The sequence below is a fragment of the Podarcis pityusensis genome (assembly GCF_964106645.2).
Source record: "Podarcis pityusensis genome assembly, chromosome: 5".
NCBI classification, from domain to species: Eukaryota; Metazoa; Chordata; class Lepidosauria; order Squamata; family Lacertidae; genus Podarcis; species Podarcis pityusensis.
Genome location: NC_138032.1, coordinates 55962960 through 55978737, shown reverse-complemented (window position 1 = coordinate 55978737; position 15778 = coordinate 55962960). Strand labels below are relative to the sequence as shown.

General features: G+C 40.9%; 1 protein-coding gene across 1 annotated transcript in view; it reads left to right on the top strand.

The window, feature by feature from the left end:
* Positions 1-3467, top strand: part of LOC308477617 (uncharacterized protein) — a gene marked incomplete at its 3' end in the record, with an annotated part of 66815 nt that extends 63348 nt beyond the window's left edge. Inside the window, exons 3-4 of the mRNA XM_081006347.1 lie at positions 2678-2788; positions 3315-3467. Coding sequence (XP_080862473.1) covers positions 2678-2788; positions 3315-3467 — 264 coding nt within the window. The remainder of the gene's footprint in view (positions 1-2677; positions 2789-3314) is intronic.
* Between the last annotated feature and the right edge of the window lie 12311 nt (positions 3468-15778).

The following is a 15778-nucleotide window of genomic DNA, read 5'->3' as shown; positions in this document are numbered from 1 at the left end:
GCTCCCTGTAGCCAAGACTAGCCAGAACTACCCAACAGTGAGCTGTTGCCTCACCAATGTGCTACACCGTTATGAAGACTGGCTGGCTTTATAGCTCCTTGACAAGGGGTGGGGATCTGTTGATTAACAATCATTTCCCTATTCTGCAGCTTCAGGTACCAGTGTAGGCTGCTTAGGAGGGATGTTCCTGAGTATGGAGGAGTTGAGCAAGGCCACATCCATTGGCCTGGATGGTCTGAGATTGGGAGGTGATGGCTTTAATCTGGAGGCTAAGCAAGAGTGAAACAAATGGGCTATATTGCTGAGATGGGAAAAATGTGGCCTCTCACACGTTGCTGGACTGCAACTCTCTTCATCGCCCCTGACCATTGGTCATACTGGCTGCGGGTGATAGGAGTTGGAATCCAACAACATTTGCAGGATCACAGGTTTCCCATCTCTGCTGTATTGTTTGGTTGACCAGGCTGAGGCAGAAGAACTAGTTGCATGTGTTTATTCCAGGTCTATTCAACCCAAAGCTTTATGCTAACTGTCACCGCAATGGCATGTGTTGCACACACCATTTTCCTACTCTGCAGGAAGAAGGCTGGGGGCACCTCTGCATAGTTTGCCAGGAGAAGTCCCACCTGCAGAATCCAGAGCAAGTAGCTCAAGTGTTGCCTCTGTATGAATATCAAAAGCCACTGGCAGTTTCTTGTGGAAGTTTGCTTATCTGTGAGAGTTGTGTAAATCAGTTTGGGGGGGAAATATACATTTCTCACTGACAGTTTTCCCTTCAAACCCATGAAAGAGAAAGTCTACACAGCCCAAGAGAAGTTTGCTTCTCAAAAACTGAACAGTTTCTGCTTTGTGCAGAGCTGTTTCTTGCTGATCCATTCAGATCAATGAAGTTTCTCCAGCCTTTGGAATTTCTGGCAAGGAGAAAGGTCTTTGATTCCTAACCTCTCTGGAAACTGAGCTGACAGGCACTTCTTGTTCGTTTCTGACCTGGCTATTCCTTTTACTCTGCAAATAGTTTTTCTCACTCTGTAGAAAATGAGCATCTTAACTCTCTTTTTCAGGGTTTACACTCCAAGTTTTAAAAATTGATTGGTTTATTGTTTCAATTTTTATACCGCTTTTCTAAACGACAAGCCAGAGTGGTTCGTAAAACATTTAATATAAGATACAAAATTCACAAAACTAAAACCAACGTATCAGAAACATTAAAACCAACAGCTGTAAGAAAATACATCTGATAGGCTGTGCATTAAATCAAACTCTTTGCACTTTCACAATGATTCAAAGGCCCAAAAGACAACATGCATCTTGGGCAACCTACAGAACTGAAGCATGGAAGACTCCTGATACAGCTTGAGCGGCACCAGGAGGGTGCCACCACCATGAAGGTCCCACATGGCTCACTGTCCCATCAAGTACTGTTTGGAGTATAGCCACAATGCCCTCTCCATAGATTTTAATTGCTAGGCAGGGGAACCTGCTTCTCCTGAAGTAAAACTCCCACCATCCCTGCCCTTTGGCTGTGTTTACTGGGTCCGATGGGACTTGCAGTCCAACAGTTTCTGGAGGACCACACAATATATGGAAGTTTACACTAAATATGAATGGTGTGAAAATAAATAAAAAGAACTCAACAAGTTCATTTGTGCTTCAGATGAAGAAAAATCTACATTACCCACAATATGCAACACACAGGGAACAAAGAAGCTATCTCTGCATTAATCTTCTTTGTGTTTCCCCCCCTAAAATATCTCCCATTGTTTTCATTTTTAATTGCTGCAAAGGAACAATAGGAACACTTGTCTCTGAACTAAAATTTATTGTTTTTGCTCCCTGTGGTGTACCTTTAGTGTTGATTAACACATCAGGTCATCTGATACAATGTCTGATTGCAATTTCATGCAACCCTCACTTATAGTCACAGCAGAATAAAATTATTATGGATGTGAAAAACATGTGAGAATCACAGGGATTATTATTTTTTAAAGGCCTGGAGGGCATAGCTACCCAATCGTCTTTGGCAGAATAGGTCTGTCATAGACAGTTGTAGAGCTTTGACAAGTTCTTTTCTTGTTATTTATTTATGGCTATATGGATTAGACATACTCATGGTGAACATGCTCATAGTAAATAGTATACTCATCTTTTGATAAACATTCCTCATGGATGAAGCCAGAGTGTGTTCATATTGACCTACATAAATGTTGTTAGTTTGTTGGCCCTAATGTCCTTTGACATTGCATGGAATTTATTTCCAGTTAGCACCTGGATGTTGCTACTGCTGTTACCTCATTCAACTTAACATTATTGCCATTTCAGGAGGCCAGAAGGGAGGGCAGAAACTGAATCTGAAATGTGGTAGTCTACCTAGGTAAAGCATTAAAGCTAGGATTTAACTTTAGGGCTTTCAAATGTGAGCTCCACATACCATTTTCTGACCCTTGCTGGTGCTTTCTGGTTCAGGTTTCCTCGCAATTCTGAATTTTCTACTGGCTTCTTCCAAGAGCCTGGTGGTTAGGACTCTCTGCAGTGAATTGATTCCATTAAGAAAGGAAAAGTATAAATAGCTCCATGCAGGGAGGATGTATATTATAGAATCTGTGGCAGTGGGGCACGTTAAAACAGCCAAATATACAAATTCATAGGTTGTATTTACACCTTCCATCTTCCCTTCCAGATTCCTGACTCCAAATGTATGCAACTGACGGGAGTCTCTTACAGCAGCCAAGCCAAACAACGGAAAAAAGTGAGCCTGGCAGTCAACAGCTGCCTGAATCATTCATATGTGGTAAGCCATTTCTGCCACTTGGGTGAGACTAATCCCATAAGCAAGGAGGAGTGGGAGTGACATCTATCCTTAATTCATTAATTTTTTAAAGTGGGAAAAAACTGTAAAAGCCCACTGGGTTAATTTTCTATGTAGCATTTTCTCCTTACAGTTAATGAGATATGAACAATATTATTGGGTGGGACACCAAGGGAACTGCTTGATGCCATAATGTGCTGACAGACTGACATGTCAGGTTGAGTTACATGAACAATGTTCTAATACTACTGTCTTGGTCAATGGAGAAATACAAAAGGGAACAAGGATTCCTAAGCATGCATTCTGCTGCAGAACATTTCTTAAGGCAATGCAGCTACCTGGACATGGGATGGCATGCTTTACTAACCTTCAGGATCATCTTTTTACAGATTTCAGAAAGGGAGTGAGCATGTTCTCAGTATTTATTTAAAAAGTGTGATGAGGGAAATTCAACACAGGATGGAATGCACTGAACAAACTCTTAGCTTTCCTTTGGCTTCTTTGCTAGGGACTGCATACTTTCTTCCGTCCAATCTGTGGCTGTCTGAAACACAGCACAAAAACTCCTCAAAAGGTAACGTTGAGGCAGAACATTCCTACACACATCATCTTCCTTTACGTTGCTGTTCATGGGAAGACGAGAGTGAGGAGAGAGAGATGAAGAGCCTACTCAAAATTTATGGAACAGGATTTGCTCAAGGGTTAGGATAATTTACTGCCCTGAGCTTACTTTAAAAACCTAATAGGATTAAATTTTTCAGCTTGCCTTTTAGCAACACAATCTTATGCATGTCTACTGAGAAGTAAGTCCCACTGAATTCAATGAGATGTACTTCCAGGTAAAGCGTATATAGGATTTCAGCCCGAATTTATTATTTCTCCCCTCACCCTTGATCATTAAAGGGGAAACCAAAACTGCAGATAAAGTGATATTTTTTATTTATAAAAGGATTTGAACACTGGCCGTTACTCAGGGTGTAAAAAGTACATTAAGTCAAGCTTTTAAATAGTATAATTTAGGATCAATATGTATTTTAAAAGGTGCAGGTCATGGCAGAATGGAGCTAAGCTTTTGTAAAGGAAAAGAGAAAGCTTCATTCTGAACTGAGAACTTCACACCCAAATGAAGTTCAAAGGCGATAATTAAATATGCATATGTAAATGTAAATGAAAATAGCCGAAAGCAGGATGCAGGTGATGACAACCTTGTTGTTCGAACAATTGCGGATTTAAATAGGCACTGATAATTCATGTGTCCCCCCCCCCCGACATTACATCTACAGGGTTGCCATATTTCAAAAAGTATAATTTCTGACACCCACAATTTTTTTTTTTTAAAGAAACCCACCAAAAATTGTTGGGCTTTTTTGGGGAACAAACCCAAATTGTTGACACGATTTTCACACCCAAGGAAAACAGGACATGTCAGGAATTTTGCTGATGTATGGCAAGTCTAGCATCTATAAAATAAGTAGCAAAAAACCTGCACCCCCACCCCACTCAGACACCATCTAGAGCAGCCTTCTTGGCCTGCAGTTACGGTTGGATTACAACTTCCATAATCCCTGATCATGGGCCATGTTAGTTTAGGATGATGGGAAATGGAGTCTAAAAAACCTGGAAGGCAACAAGTTGGACAGGCTAATAGAGATAAATTTCTATAGGCATGAAAATCTTTGTGTGTTAAGCTCAGTGTGAGTTGGAAACAGACCTACCCTACTCAGACATCTACACTCAGTGTTAGATGTTAGGCTCAGAACCAGCATCATGGACCTATTTCATCCTAATAGCATAGGTCTCCCTTAATGCAACTGATGTGAAGGGAGCTTTAGAGCACTTAGGATCACTACAAAGATCAGTGTTGTTTTTTGACGCCCTTGCCCCAAGAACTGAATGCTCGTAGATGGCAAATGTCATCATGTTAGAGTCAAAGTATGCTCTATGTTAAATACGTAGTGTGGAATACTGCATCACACTCTTAATTGTTCCCTCTGCTGAAACATTTCAGCTTGCCAGGTGGAATGAGCCCCCCTCCTCTCTCTCTGCACCCTGTTTTGGGTGTTCTCTGACATCCATAGAGCCAATTTTTTTGGGTGTGTGTGTCTGTGGAGGTACATGGGGGGGGGGGACTCCATTGCACAAGTGGAAGTCCTTGCAGTGTCCCTGTTGATGAGGCTGGTTAGTTGAATCTTCAAAAAATTAATAATAAGCATATTGGGAGACTTTTACAGGGACTGTAGTGGGCGGGGAGAGGAGGTTGATACAGTGGTGCCTCGCAAGATGAAATTAATTCGTTCCGCGAGTTTTTTCGTCTTGCGGTTTTTTTCGTCTTGCGAAGCACGGTGTCGGAAAAGTTTTGGAAAAGCTTCAAAAATCACCAAAGTCTTCAAAAACCTCAAAAAAGGCTACCACACCGCGTGCTATGAGTTGCTCCTCGAAGTCAAGTCGCAACTGTATTAACGGTTTTAAGAAAAAGGAAACAAACTTGCAAGACGTTTCCGTCTTGCGAAGCAAGCCCATAGGGAAAATCGTCTTGCGAAGCAACTCAAAAAAAGAAAAACCCTTTCATTTTGCGAGTTTTCTGTCTTGCGAGGCATTCGTCTTGCGAGGTACCTCTAATAAGCCATGAAATGTCTTCCTTCTTCCTTTTCTTAAATATGTTCATTCAATATACAAAGCACTAGCATCCCTCATTCATTCATTCATTCAGTCATCCATCCATTCATTCTATGCACTACACACCTTCCCTCAGGATAGGTCTGAGGAAAGTGTCACTCATAAAATGTCATCCAGGTATCTTTGTGGACAAAGCTAACACTATTTTTGATTATAGGACCTGGGTGTATTGAAAAAAGGTCTCAAATCATGTTGGGTGCCATAGCCAGATGGGGAGAATTATACTGCCATACAAAATGTGGCGTTTACTGTTTAGATATTATAGACACACCTGTTTATACAGACATTCCCTTTACCCAACCCCTGTGGTGTGTTTTTTTTTAAAAGGGATTGTTTGTTGCATACTTTAGGTATGGATGTTTATATGTTTTATTGGGATTGTGTATCTTAATTATGGAAGTTTATATTTTAGTGAAGGTTCTTATATTTGTAAACTGCTTAGAAGCCTATTCTGGCAATAAGTGGTATAACAATAAACAATATTTCATTTCTACCTAGTTTACGTATTGTTGCCTATGGGTTCATCTAATAATGCCACAGTAAAGCTAGCCAGAGGTTGTGGAATGCAGTTCGGAAGAAAATACTTTAGCAACCTCTGCAGGGGACTGCATAAATGGATGAAGACCTTTTGAAAGTTTAGTACCCTTTTGATTTCCATCAAGCTGCTATTATCCATTGTGGTATTGATCTGATTCTATTTTACCGGCAGCTGATGTGCCAGTGATGGTTGTGGGGGAGCTTAAGAGGATGCAAAGAGCAGAAAGCAGTGTTTGGACATTAGTTCAGTTCCATACTTTGGATAAACTCCTCTATCAACATTTCAGCTAATGATGCTTGCATGAGAAAACCACTTAGGGAGAATGGTGTTTCAGCAGAAATGTCAAAAGAGAGGAAGAAGGCAAGGGTGGAAATCAATTCTAACCATACCATTTTCAAAATAATAAAGTGTTAACAGTCAGTTGGAATTTTTTTTTTAGTGATTCGGCTCAGCAATATGACCTTCCTGCCTATTGAGAGATGGACTGAAGAACCTGCTACACATATCTCTACACCTGGTTTAGGGAACCTCTGCCCATGGGCCAAACCTGGCCCAATAAGCCATTTTGGGAAAGCCATGGCTACCTGCCCAACACCTGATATCATACATGTTGTCAAGTGTGGGGTAGGTAGGGTAGGGATTCAAAAGAACAATCAGGAGCTTAAAGTGGTCTCCACATTGTTCCTTTGCTGGAGAAAAGCAGACTCCTAACTATTGGGCAATAGGAGTGCACTTGTTCAAAGAGTGGGAAGTGAATTTCATTCAATAGAAAATGCTTCTCCCTCCCAGTCCTACTCTTCGCAAGCCTCCCTGTGCTGCCCCTTGAAACCTCTGACACTGGGAGCTTAAAGGAGTAGCGTGGAGAAGCTTGCAAAGCATAGGGCTGGCAACACTCCTTGCAGCTTGCCCAAGTGTAAGTGAAGCAATCTACCTGTCTATTGTGTCTAAAATGCCATGCAACCCATCTCTCAAATTTGCCCCGCAAGGCTGATCCTCATATGGATCTAGTCCACAGAGCCAAAAATGGTTCCCTACCCCTGCTCTACACCATAAGAGGTGGCACCAATAAGGAGTAGAAGCATGGACCTTTCTGTTATCATCTTGGACTTGTGTACATAGGGTTGCAAACTTTTAAACGTACCAGTGACTTGATGTGCAGGACTGGCAGAGCATCATAATCCTTAGCAGATGGCTTATCAGGTGAAATGAATGCAGGAAGGAGTGTCAGCATCAGACTCCACTGACCTAGCTCCCAACCTCTGTGTGGTCATTTGATCTTCTGTAGAGACCCTTCGCTCATCCAAGCAGAGTGAACTCAAGTCCTCTGCACAGGAAATTGTGTTCTTCAAAGCACAGGTGAGCTCACCCTGCCTGTGGAAAAATCTCCTAAGAAATACTGTTACTCTCCCTTTGAATGCCCAACAACACAAAGGTTGGGAAAAAGGAAAGGGCCATCTCTCAGTAGTAAAGCACTTTACATGCAAAATGTCCTAGGTTGTATCACCAGCATCTCCAGGTGAGAGTGGCAGTGTCCCCATCTGAAACCCCGGAAAACCATTACCAGTCAGTGCAGAAAATACTGAGCAAAGGGCATCAATGGTTCAATGCGGTATAAAGCAACTTCCTATGTTCCTCAAAGGTTTTTATGCTTTTCCTGTTCCCTGGTATGATTCATTTCTTTTTAAATTGGAACTCTGACTATGACTTTAATTTGTAGTAGCTTCTAAAATGATTGTAGTATTGCATTTCCTTCCATTTCACTGTACCGTCAACTCCTTTGAGTTATTGCTTCCAGCAAAACCAGAACAAAAGTATTTTAAGTGAACTCTTTGTTGACAATGTAGCCACAAAGTGCTTATTCCATTATCTCCACTATTGCATTGTTTTTGTCCTTACTATTAGCTAGTCTCGGTGTACACCAGAAAGGAAAAGCTGAGTAACCATAGAAATGAAAAGGTGTGTTGTTTTTTAATGAAAGTAGTCCCTCCGCCTTTTTAAAAAAAGTCATATACATTAAAACAAATTCTTCTAGTATATACAATTTCAGCTTGCTCTGAAGCAGTGATTCCCAAGGTTCCTTCCCCCAAAGACCACTTGAAAATTGCTGAGAGTCTTGGTGGACCACTTAATGATTTTTCTGCCTGTTGTGGCATTTGTAATGTGCTGTGCTAGATGCTGTGAGCTTTTAATGGCATTTTCTTTGTTTCTTTCATTTCCTATATTCTATTACAATTCGAATGCCATCAAATGCAACATAAAATACAACAATAAATAATAAAATACAACATAAGAAATAAAAGAACCAATAAAAATGCAATTTAAATCAATGAGTATTTAGGGTGCTGCTCCTGCTAGTCTTCACAGTGGACTACTTGAATGAAGCTTGCGGACCACTTGGGGTCAGCAGCCACAGTTGGTGAACCCCTGGTCTATACTGTAATTCACCAGTGCTCAGTTGTCCATAGTCTAAACTGAAGTAACACTGGCATTAATGTTTAATGTTTAAAATAAATACATTAGGTTACTATTTTAGCTAGGGTGGGGGATGTCAGGTCTGGGGGCCAAATGCAGCTCTTTAAGCCTCTCCATCATGCCCTCAGGCCTTTACCCAGGCCACACCCCTCACCAAATCTGCTCTAATTTTGCCTGGCTAGAATAATAATAATAATAATAATAATAATAATAATAATAATATGTTTTTTTGTACCCCATTTATCTGACTGAGTTGCCCCAGTCACTATGCAACAGAGTGGAAACACAACCAAGCATCACACATTAAAAGCATCCCGATACAGGGCTGCCTTCAGATGTCTACAGAAGGCTGTATAATTGTTTACCTCTTTGACATCTTTGATGGGAGGGCATTCCACAGGGCAGGTGCTACTGCTGAAAATACCCTCTGCCTGGTTCCCTGTAACTTCACTTCTCGCAGTGAGGGAATCGCCAGAAATCCCTTGGAGCTAGACCTCAGAGAATAGGTTACAGTAACATAGAAGATGTTACTGATCTGGGATAATGTCGCTTGCTTGTCAGGATCAAGGAGAGAGAGATGTGTGTTTGTGTGTGTAGATACCTCTGCCAAGCTGGAATGTAGTGTATTGTAAAAATATGAATCACACGCCCTTTAGCCTCTGGCCATGCCACTTTTGCCTCCTGATCCTGCCCAGCACTGGCAAAATGCCCTCGATAGAATGTGATCCTTGGGTTGAAAATGATTTAATCCAAGATCCCTTCTCTAACAGCAGTGAACCCCAGGAAATTAAGGAAGGTCTTCTCAAAGCCTCAAAGCCACCACACGAAAGCTATTTAATATTGTCACCATGTTGTGATTGCTGTATGTGGCAACTAGCTTGCCATGTTAATCAGACTCCATCGTATGTTCACCATCTCCATCACCTCTATGTATGGCTGGGGAAAAAACCCTGTCTGAAACCCTAGAAAGCTTCTGACAGTTAGTAGAGATAAGAGGTGGAGAACATGTGGCCCTCTAGATCTTGTTGGACTGCAGGATGGCCAATGCTCAGGGATGATGGGAGCTGTAGTCCAACAATATCTGGAGGACTGCAGGTCCCACATCCCTGGTGTAGGGAGCACGGAGCTAGGTGGACCAATAGTCTGCCTTGATAAAAGGCAGGTTCCTGTGTCCCTATTCATTGAAAGCATCCTTTTGAAATCCTGCAGGTTTTCGAGGGTGAGAACATCTGCACCATGAATAAAAATGTGCTTTGCCCATTTTCATGAGAATTAGCAAACTGACCATTAATTATTGATATTACTTGTCCAGCCGCAGCATTCATTATTGCAGCTCTGCCACCCAGGGACTTTGGAATTAAATACATCCATAACCTCTGCTGAAGCAGTGCTCAGTGTTTTCACAGTTCAAGCACACAGTTTTTCTTAACACTGCACCGATTTCATGCCTTAGAAAACACAGAATGTCTACTTGCGAGAGCATTTTTCTCATTGAAACGACCCTCTAGGCCAGATTTATTTTTTTAAGTGCTGCTATTTAACTTGTAATGCAAACATATATCTCTGGTAAATGTATACCACTGGTTTTCTTTTTTTTCCTTTGGAAGTGTTACTTGCTATCCTGGGGAGAGTTTAAACTCATGTCACTATTCCATTTCCTTTCAGTATGAATGTCTCTCCGTCATAGGACTCTAAACATATCTGTGCTTTTCATCTATCTAATGTCTTCCAGCTGTGACATATGTTTGACAGGTAGCAATAGATGCTGTGGCCATCGGCAGATGAATCAGCTGATCTATTCCTGGTGTAAGAGGCTTCCTATTTACTTCTGAGATATGTGAGACAGATTCTGACATGGAATTCCAGACCGAAGGAATTATGTTTTTTTCATTTTTACTTTGTTGACGAAAAACGGACAAGTGATAGATGGTGTATGTGTTTACACATTTCTTTGATAAATTAAAATACTACAGGCACTAATTTAGGATATCTCTCTGATAAATTGCTGTACAGCTGGAAGTCGTCCTGGAACTGAATTACAAAATCAATCTGTTCTATACAAAAATATATTTGTGATGAAATATCTTTTTATGCATTGAAAAATACAAAAGTACAACTGCACAATAAATTTGTTCTATAACTCATTTCAGAATACTTCTAGTTGTATCGTAATGAGCATACCTGAGGGATTCCATTTTTGCAGATTCCAGTATGAACTGACCTGAGCCACACTGCAGTCCTAACACTTCTTACATAGGGCTTACTTATGAGCAGACGTCTTTAGGATTATGCTATAGTTTGTGGAATGGAACATCATTTCCTTTTAGATTTTGCACTATTTTGAATTTTGTGATGCGGTTTTTGGCTCCAAAAAAGACCAAAAATGTGTTACAATATTCATACTTTAGGATAAAAGATATTTAGAAATGCATAAGTGGAGAGAAAATAGGTTAAAAAATGTGTATGTTTTTAGAAAATAATTCCCAAAATACATATTTCAATTTTCAGGTTTTTGTTTTTAGAAAAAAAGCAAAAACTGGATTAGCCTGTCCCTATATAATAATTTATCAGAGATACCCCAAAATAGGTTTTCATAATCATCTGTCATACACTTTATCATACTTTTTGGAGGTTTTTTTTTTTGGATCATGGCTATTAACAGGTGTTTGAAAGCATAGATTTCCTACTTGGTGCTCAAGAAAGCACAGTTCTGGGAAACACTTGCATATCTATGGTCATTAGGGGCTGCACAAATTCCATTTGACTGCTAATATTTTCATGCCTATGGCGATATGGGTGCCAAGGCACATGATAAATCTTTTGTTTGAAGTGACTCCTAGGAAGTTTGAACAGAATGTTCCCCCCCACTGAACTGCATGAAAGCTGCTTAGCAGAAAGAACTTCATGCAGAGAGTGATACCCATATGGTTTGTGTTATTGGAAGTTAGCATGCCCCTAGCATAATGCATGTGATCATTACCCCGCTAAATATTGGAGGGAGACCATATTTGTTTTTATATCCCTATTGTCTGTTTTTATCTGTCTAAAGCCTCCTCTGAGAACTTGCCCGGGAATTAATAGTGTATCCAACTGGGGAAAGATCTAATAGGAAATACAAAGAATCTGGGGAATAAGGAGAGAGGAACTCACCCATTTCCCCCACAAGAGAAGAAAACCACCCACTGGATCAGTTTTGCCTTTGAATCAACATAATGACTAAGCGCTGCTGAGATAATTGGTGTTATGGCCGTTTGCGCTGGCAGCTGCACTTCTGCATTTTTTAAAGTCATTATCTGTTAGGCCTTTTGTAAACATACAGCATATTCGGCAATGCCTCATTAAAGCCCTGAAGAAGAGATTCTTGGAATGCACGTATGAGTGGTAATGTCACTGAGTGGTTCTGAATGGGCAAATGCCTTTATTTCAGTGGTGCATCTCACATTTTCCTTGAGAAGAATGTAAAAATGATTTCAAGGCGGCGGGGGCTGGGGGGGGGGGGAAGAGCTGTTAGCATTCAAGTAACAATGTCTGAGAGACATCATTATTTTAGCCCACACTGAAGGAAATGTACCTGAGAAATCCAGCATGCAGAACGGTTTGTCATAGAATGCTGCTTCATGGAACAGTTAATTCAATAATATCTGTGTAAAATTGGCTTATAAACATTATCTGTGCATTTCTGGCCCTGATTCATTTCCTATAAAAAGAGGTAGCTGAGGCACAAGCCTGCTTTTGCAACCAAAGCCTGTGCCCTTAAAGTAGCTGTACATAGGACAGAAGTACACATAAAGGTGGCTGTCTAATTCATACTGTTGAGCAGAGTGGTTCGAAATAAAAAGCAGAAGAAAAATATTAGAAAGTTAGAATAGACCAAATGGCAGGTCATTAATGGCAGGTCATTAAAAGTGTCAATGAATGTTAGAAAAATGTTGGAATGAAGTTACATGGCTTTAGCAGAAATGTTATAAGGAATTAAGTATAAATAGATTAATAGAGTATTAAAGGAAAAAATAAGGTTAGAATGAGTTGAGATAATTATAGGATAGAAAATAGAGGAAGATGGAAATGAATTGCTGAAATAATTAACAGAAGTGGAATACAAAAAGGGAGGTGTGAGGAGGTCGTGGAAATAAGTGAATGAAAGATGGGATAATGAAATTGTTTGATGTATTTTATTGTTTTTGTTTTGTTTGGTTAGTTTAATGTATTGTATTGTGTGTTTTTTTAGTGTTTAAATTTTTAGGAAAAGTAATAAATATTATTTAAAAAAATAAAATAAAAGTGAATTCCATTGCAACAGAAGTGATACCTCGTATGAAGGTGTTCTTTTCACTGGGTTGTGTCACACAGTTTAGAACAAGCAACCACATCTTTCAAAGACTTCTTGGACCCTCAACAGTGACATTTTATCTGGGTTCAGGTTCATTTTGATAACCGCTATTCATCTATCAGCAGTCTCTGCATGCCCTCCAACACAGGGGCGAAGGAAGGGGGTGTGGTGGGTGCAGACTGCCCCAAGTGTCACCACTGAGGGGGGTGACAAAATGCCGGGTGGCACTCACCATGGGGCCTGCAGCGTGTCTGAGCCACACGTCTCTCCAGGGAGAGATGCGGTGGCTTGGGCATGCGTAGGCTCCGCACTGCCCATAAGGTCTGCCTGCTGCCTCCTCCCCAGGGCTGCTGAGTGGGAGGAGGCAGGCCCTGTGGTGCACCCTGCTCCTATGGCTGGCTTGCCCTGCCCCAGGCACCCGGGCGGCTTCCTCCGCCACTGCCCCAAACTTCCTCCAATGAAATAGGGATGTCCCCAGTGTTTTTTCCCCCTAAAAAATATTTAGGGCTACTCTCATTTTCCTACTCATATTGAAATACTGCCCCTCAATGATGCCAAACTTTGATTCACAAATTGTTTAGGGGTATGCGAACCCTGCGTCCCCCCCCCCCGGAAAAAAGCACTGTATGTCCCATTCCATCATAATAATTTTACTATTTATAGCCCACACATCTTATTGGGTTGCACCAGCACTCTAGGCAGCTTCCAACATATAGAAAAACATTAAAAAATTAAACATTAAAAAAACCCCAACTTTCCTATACCGGATTGCCTTCAGACGGCTCAGGGGTTGGATAACTCCATACCCTCCAACGTTTCTCCCATGAAAATAGGGACATTTTCATAGGGACTGTCTCTGGGTTTTGGGGTAGAATCTGGTTGACCATCATCTTGAGATGTTGCCTTCCATTCTGTTAAAGGAAAGTGCCAGTCGTATTCCATCCGCTTTCATGGGAACACAAGGCGGAGCTTCTAAACTGAGTTTCTCTTTGACTGTGCCTCCAGGCTTCTAACCGGTGTCCTTTCTGCTTTTCCTTTGGCACAGTCTTCTCCCAGCAGTTTTCCAGTTCCTGAGGCTGTTCCTCCTGCTTTTCATCCTTATTTATGCTGACCAGCTCCAGGGCAGAGACAGTTTGTTTATTCTTAGCAATTGACCTCAATAATCCACACTCCAAGCTCGCCAGCTGCTCACCCACCTCTTCAACCACCCCCAACTGGGTGCTTTGCAGCTGGGCCTATGAGTCAGCTTTGACCCTTTGTAACTGTTGATCAAATGAGGTTCTCACCTCCTCACAGTGGGACTTCAGGCTTGTTCCCGTTCTGTGTATGGGAGGTATTTAGCATCTCCAGAATTGCTTTGGTTTGTCTTGGAAACTGCTATCTTGACAGTCTTATTTTCAGGAGTGCTAGTATTTGCTTAATCTTTGATCATTTGGCAGCTTGCAGTTCTCTTCAAAGAATCAGTGTATCTCACACCAGTGCTAACATGCTGCCACCCGCTTTCCCCAGTGGTGAGACATCCAGGGGCTATGCTGCAGAGTTCAGTTTCTGTGTGGGAAAATACTGGAGGTTTGTGGTGTCTTTGTAACATTTATTGTAATTACACATATACAAGCAATGCATAGAAGTAAATAGGCTCTTGAAAATAGGCAGCAAAATAGCTGATCCTAAATCACATTTTCAGAGAGCCACTGTTTTAGCCAGTGCTCTAGGCCAGGGTTTCCCAACCTTGGGTCTCCAGTAGCTTTTGGACTACAATTCCCATCATCCCTGAGCACTGTTCCTGCTAGCTAGGGATTATGGGAGTTATAGTCGAACATCAGCTGGAGGCTCAAGTTTGGGAAACCTTGCCCTAGACTCTTGTTAACCTTTGCTAAACATCTTTAACACTTCATTTCTCTCTATATTCAAACTGCAAAACTGAATTATTTAAAAAGTAAGATTGCTGAAGGACATGCCCCTCTCTAACTGCATCAGTGAAGAGATTTCCTAGCAATCAATGAACAGTAGAGTTCTTTTATTAAAATACATTGCTACATATTAGCTGTCCATTCTTTCGTAATCAAGAAACCTTAAGCTCATAACAACCTATTTCTTTGAGCAGTGAAAATGTCAAGGGGCACAGTGCTTCTGCACATTTGATTCCCTTGGGCAGGAAATCACCAGTTTTCATGGTGTTTTCAATAATTACCATATTTATGGTATACAGGAAGAATGTAGGGGGAGACACAGCCACTGCTCCTTCATCAAATCCACACCCTCCAAGTGTCCCTATTTTCCAGGGATGTCCCTGATTTAGAGAAGCCATCCTGGTTTCTGATTTGATCATGGAATGCCCCACCTTTCCTTTCAGTGTCCCTATTTTCATTGGAGAAATGTTGGAGGGTATGGAGCTATCCAACCCATGAGCCATCTGAAGGCAATCCTGTATTGGGAAGGTTTTTTTTTGAATGTTTTATTACATTCTTATATATGTTGGAAGCTGTTCAGAGTGTCTGGGTCAACCCCGTAAGATGTGTAGGGTATAAATAGTAAAAGTATCATTATAGAATGGGATGTCCCTATTTTCATTGTAGAAATGTTGGAGAGTATGCAAATCTATAGGGATACATCCAGCACCCTAAGATTCTCATAGAGCCCAAAACCTAGCTTCCTCTATCTGTGTCTTTCTCATTCTTGCTTAAACTGAGACATCTTAAGGAAGATCAACTTTTTTGTTGTGATTAATACCAAAGTTTGCTTGTGTTTTTTAAAAAATCACATGCCTTTAAGTTATCAAAATTACAGAATGTTCATAATTGACAGGATTATTTTAATTCTGATCTCAATTGCTCTGCCATTTTAGAAACTGTACTCTAATTATTTCATTAAGAGAGCCTTCTCATTTACCACCATACAAGTTGCAACTGGAATAAACCCATGAAAGTAACAGCGCATTCATTCAAATCTCTTTAAC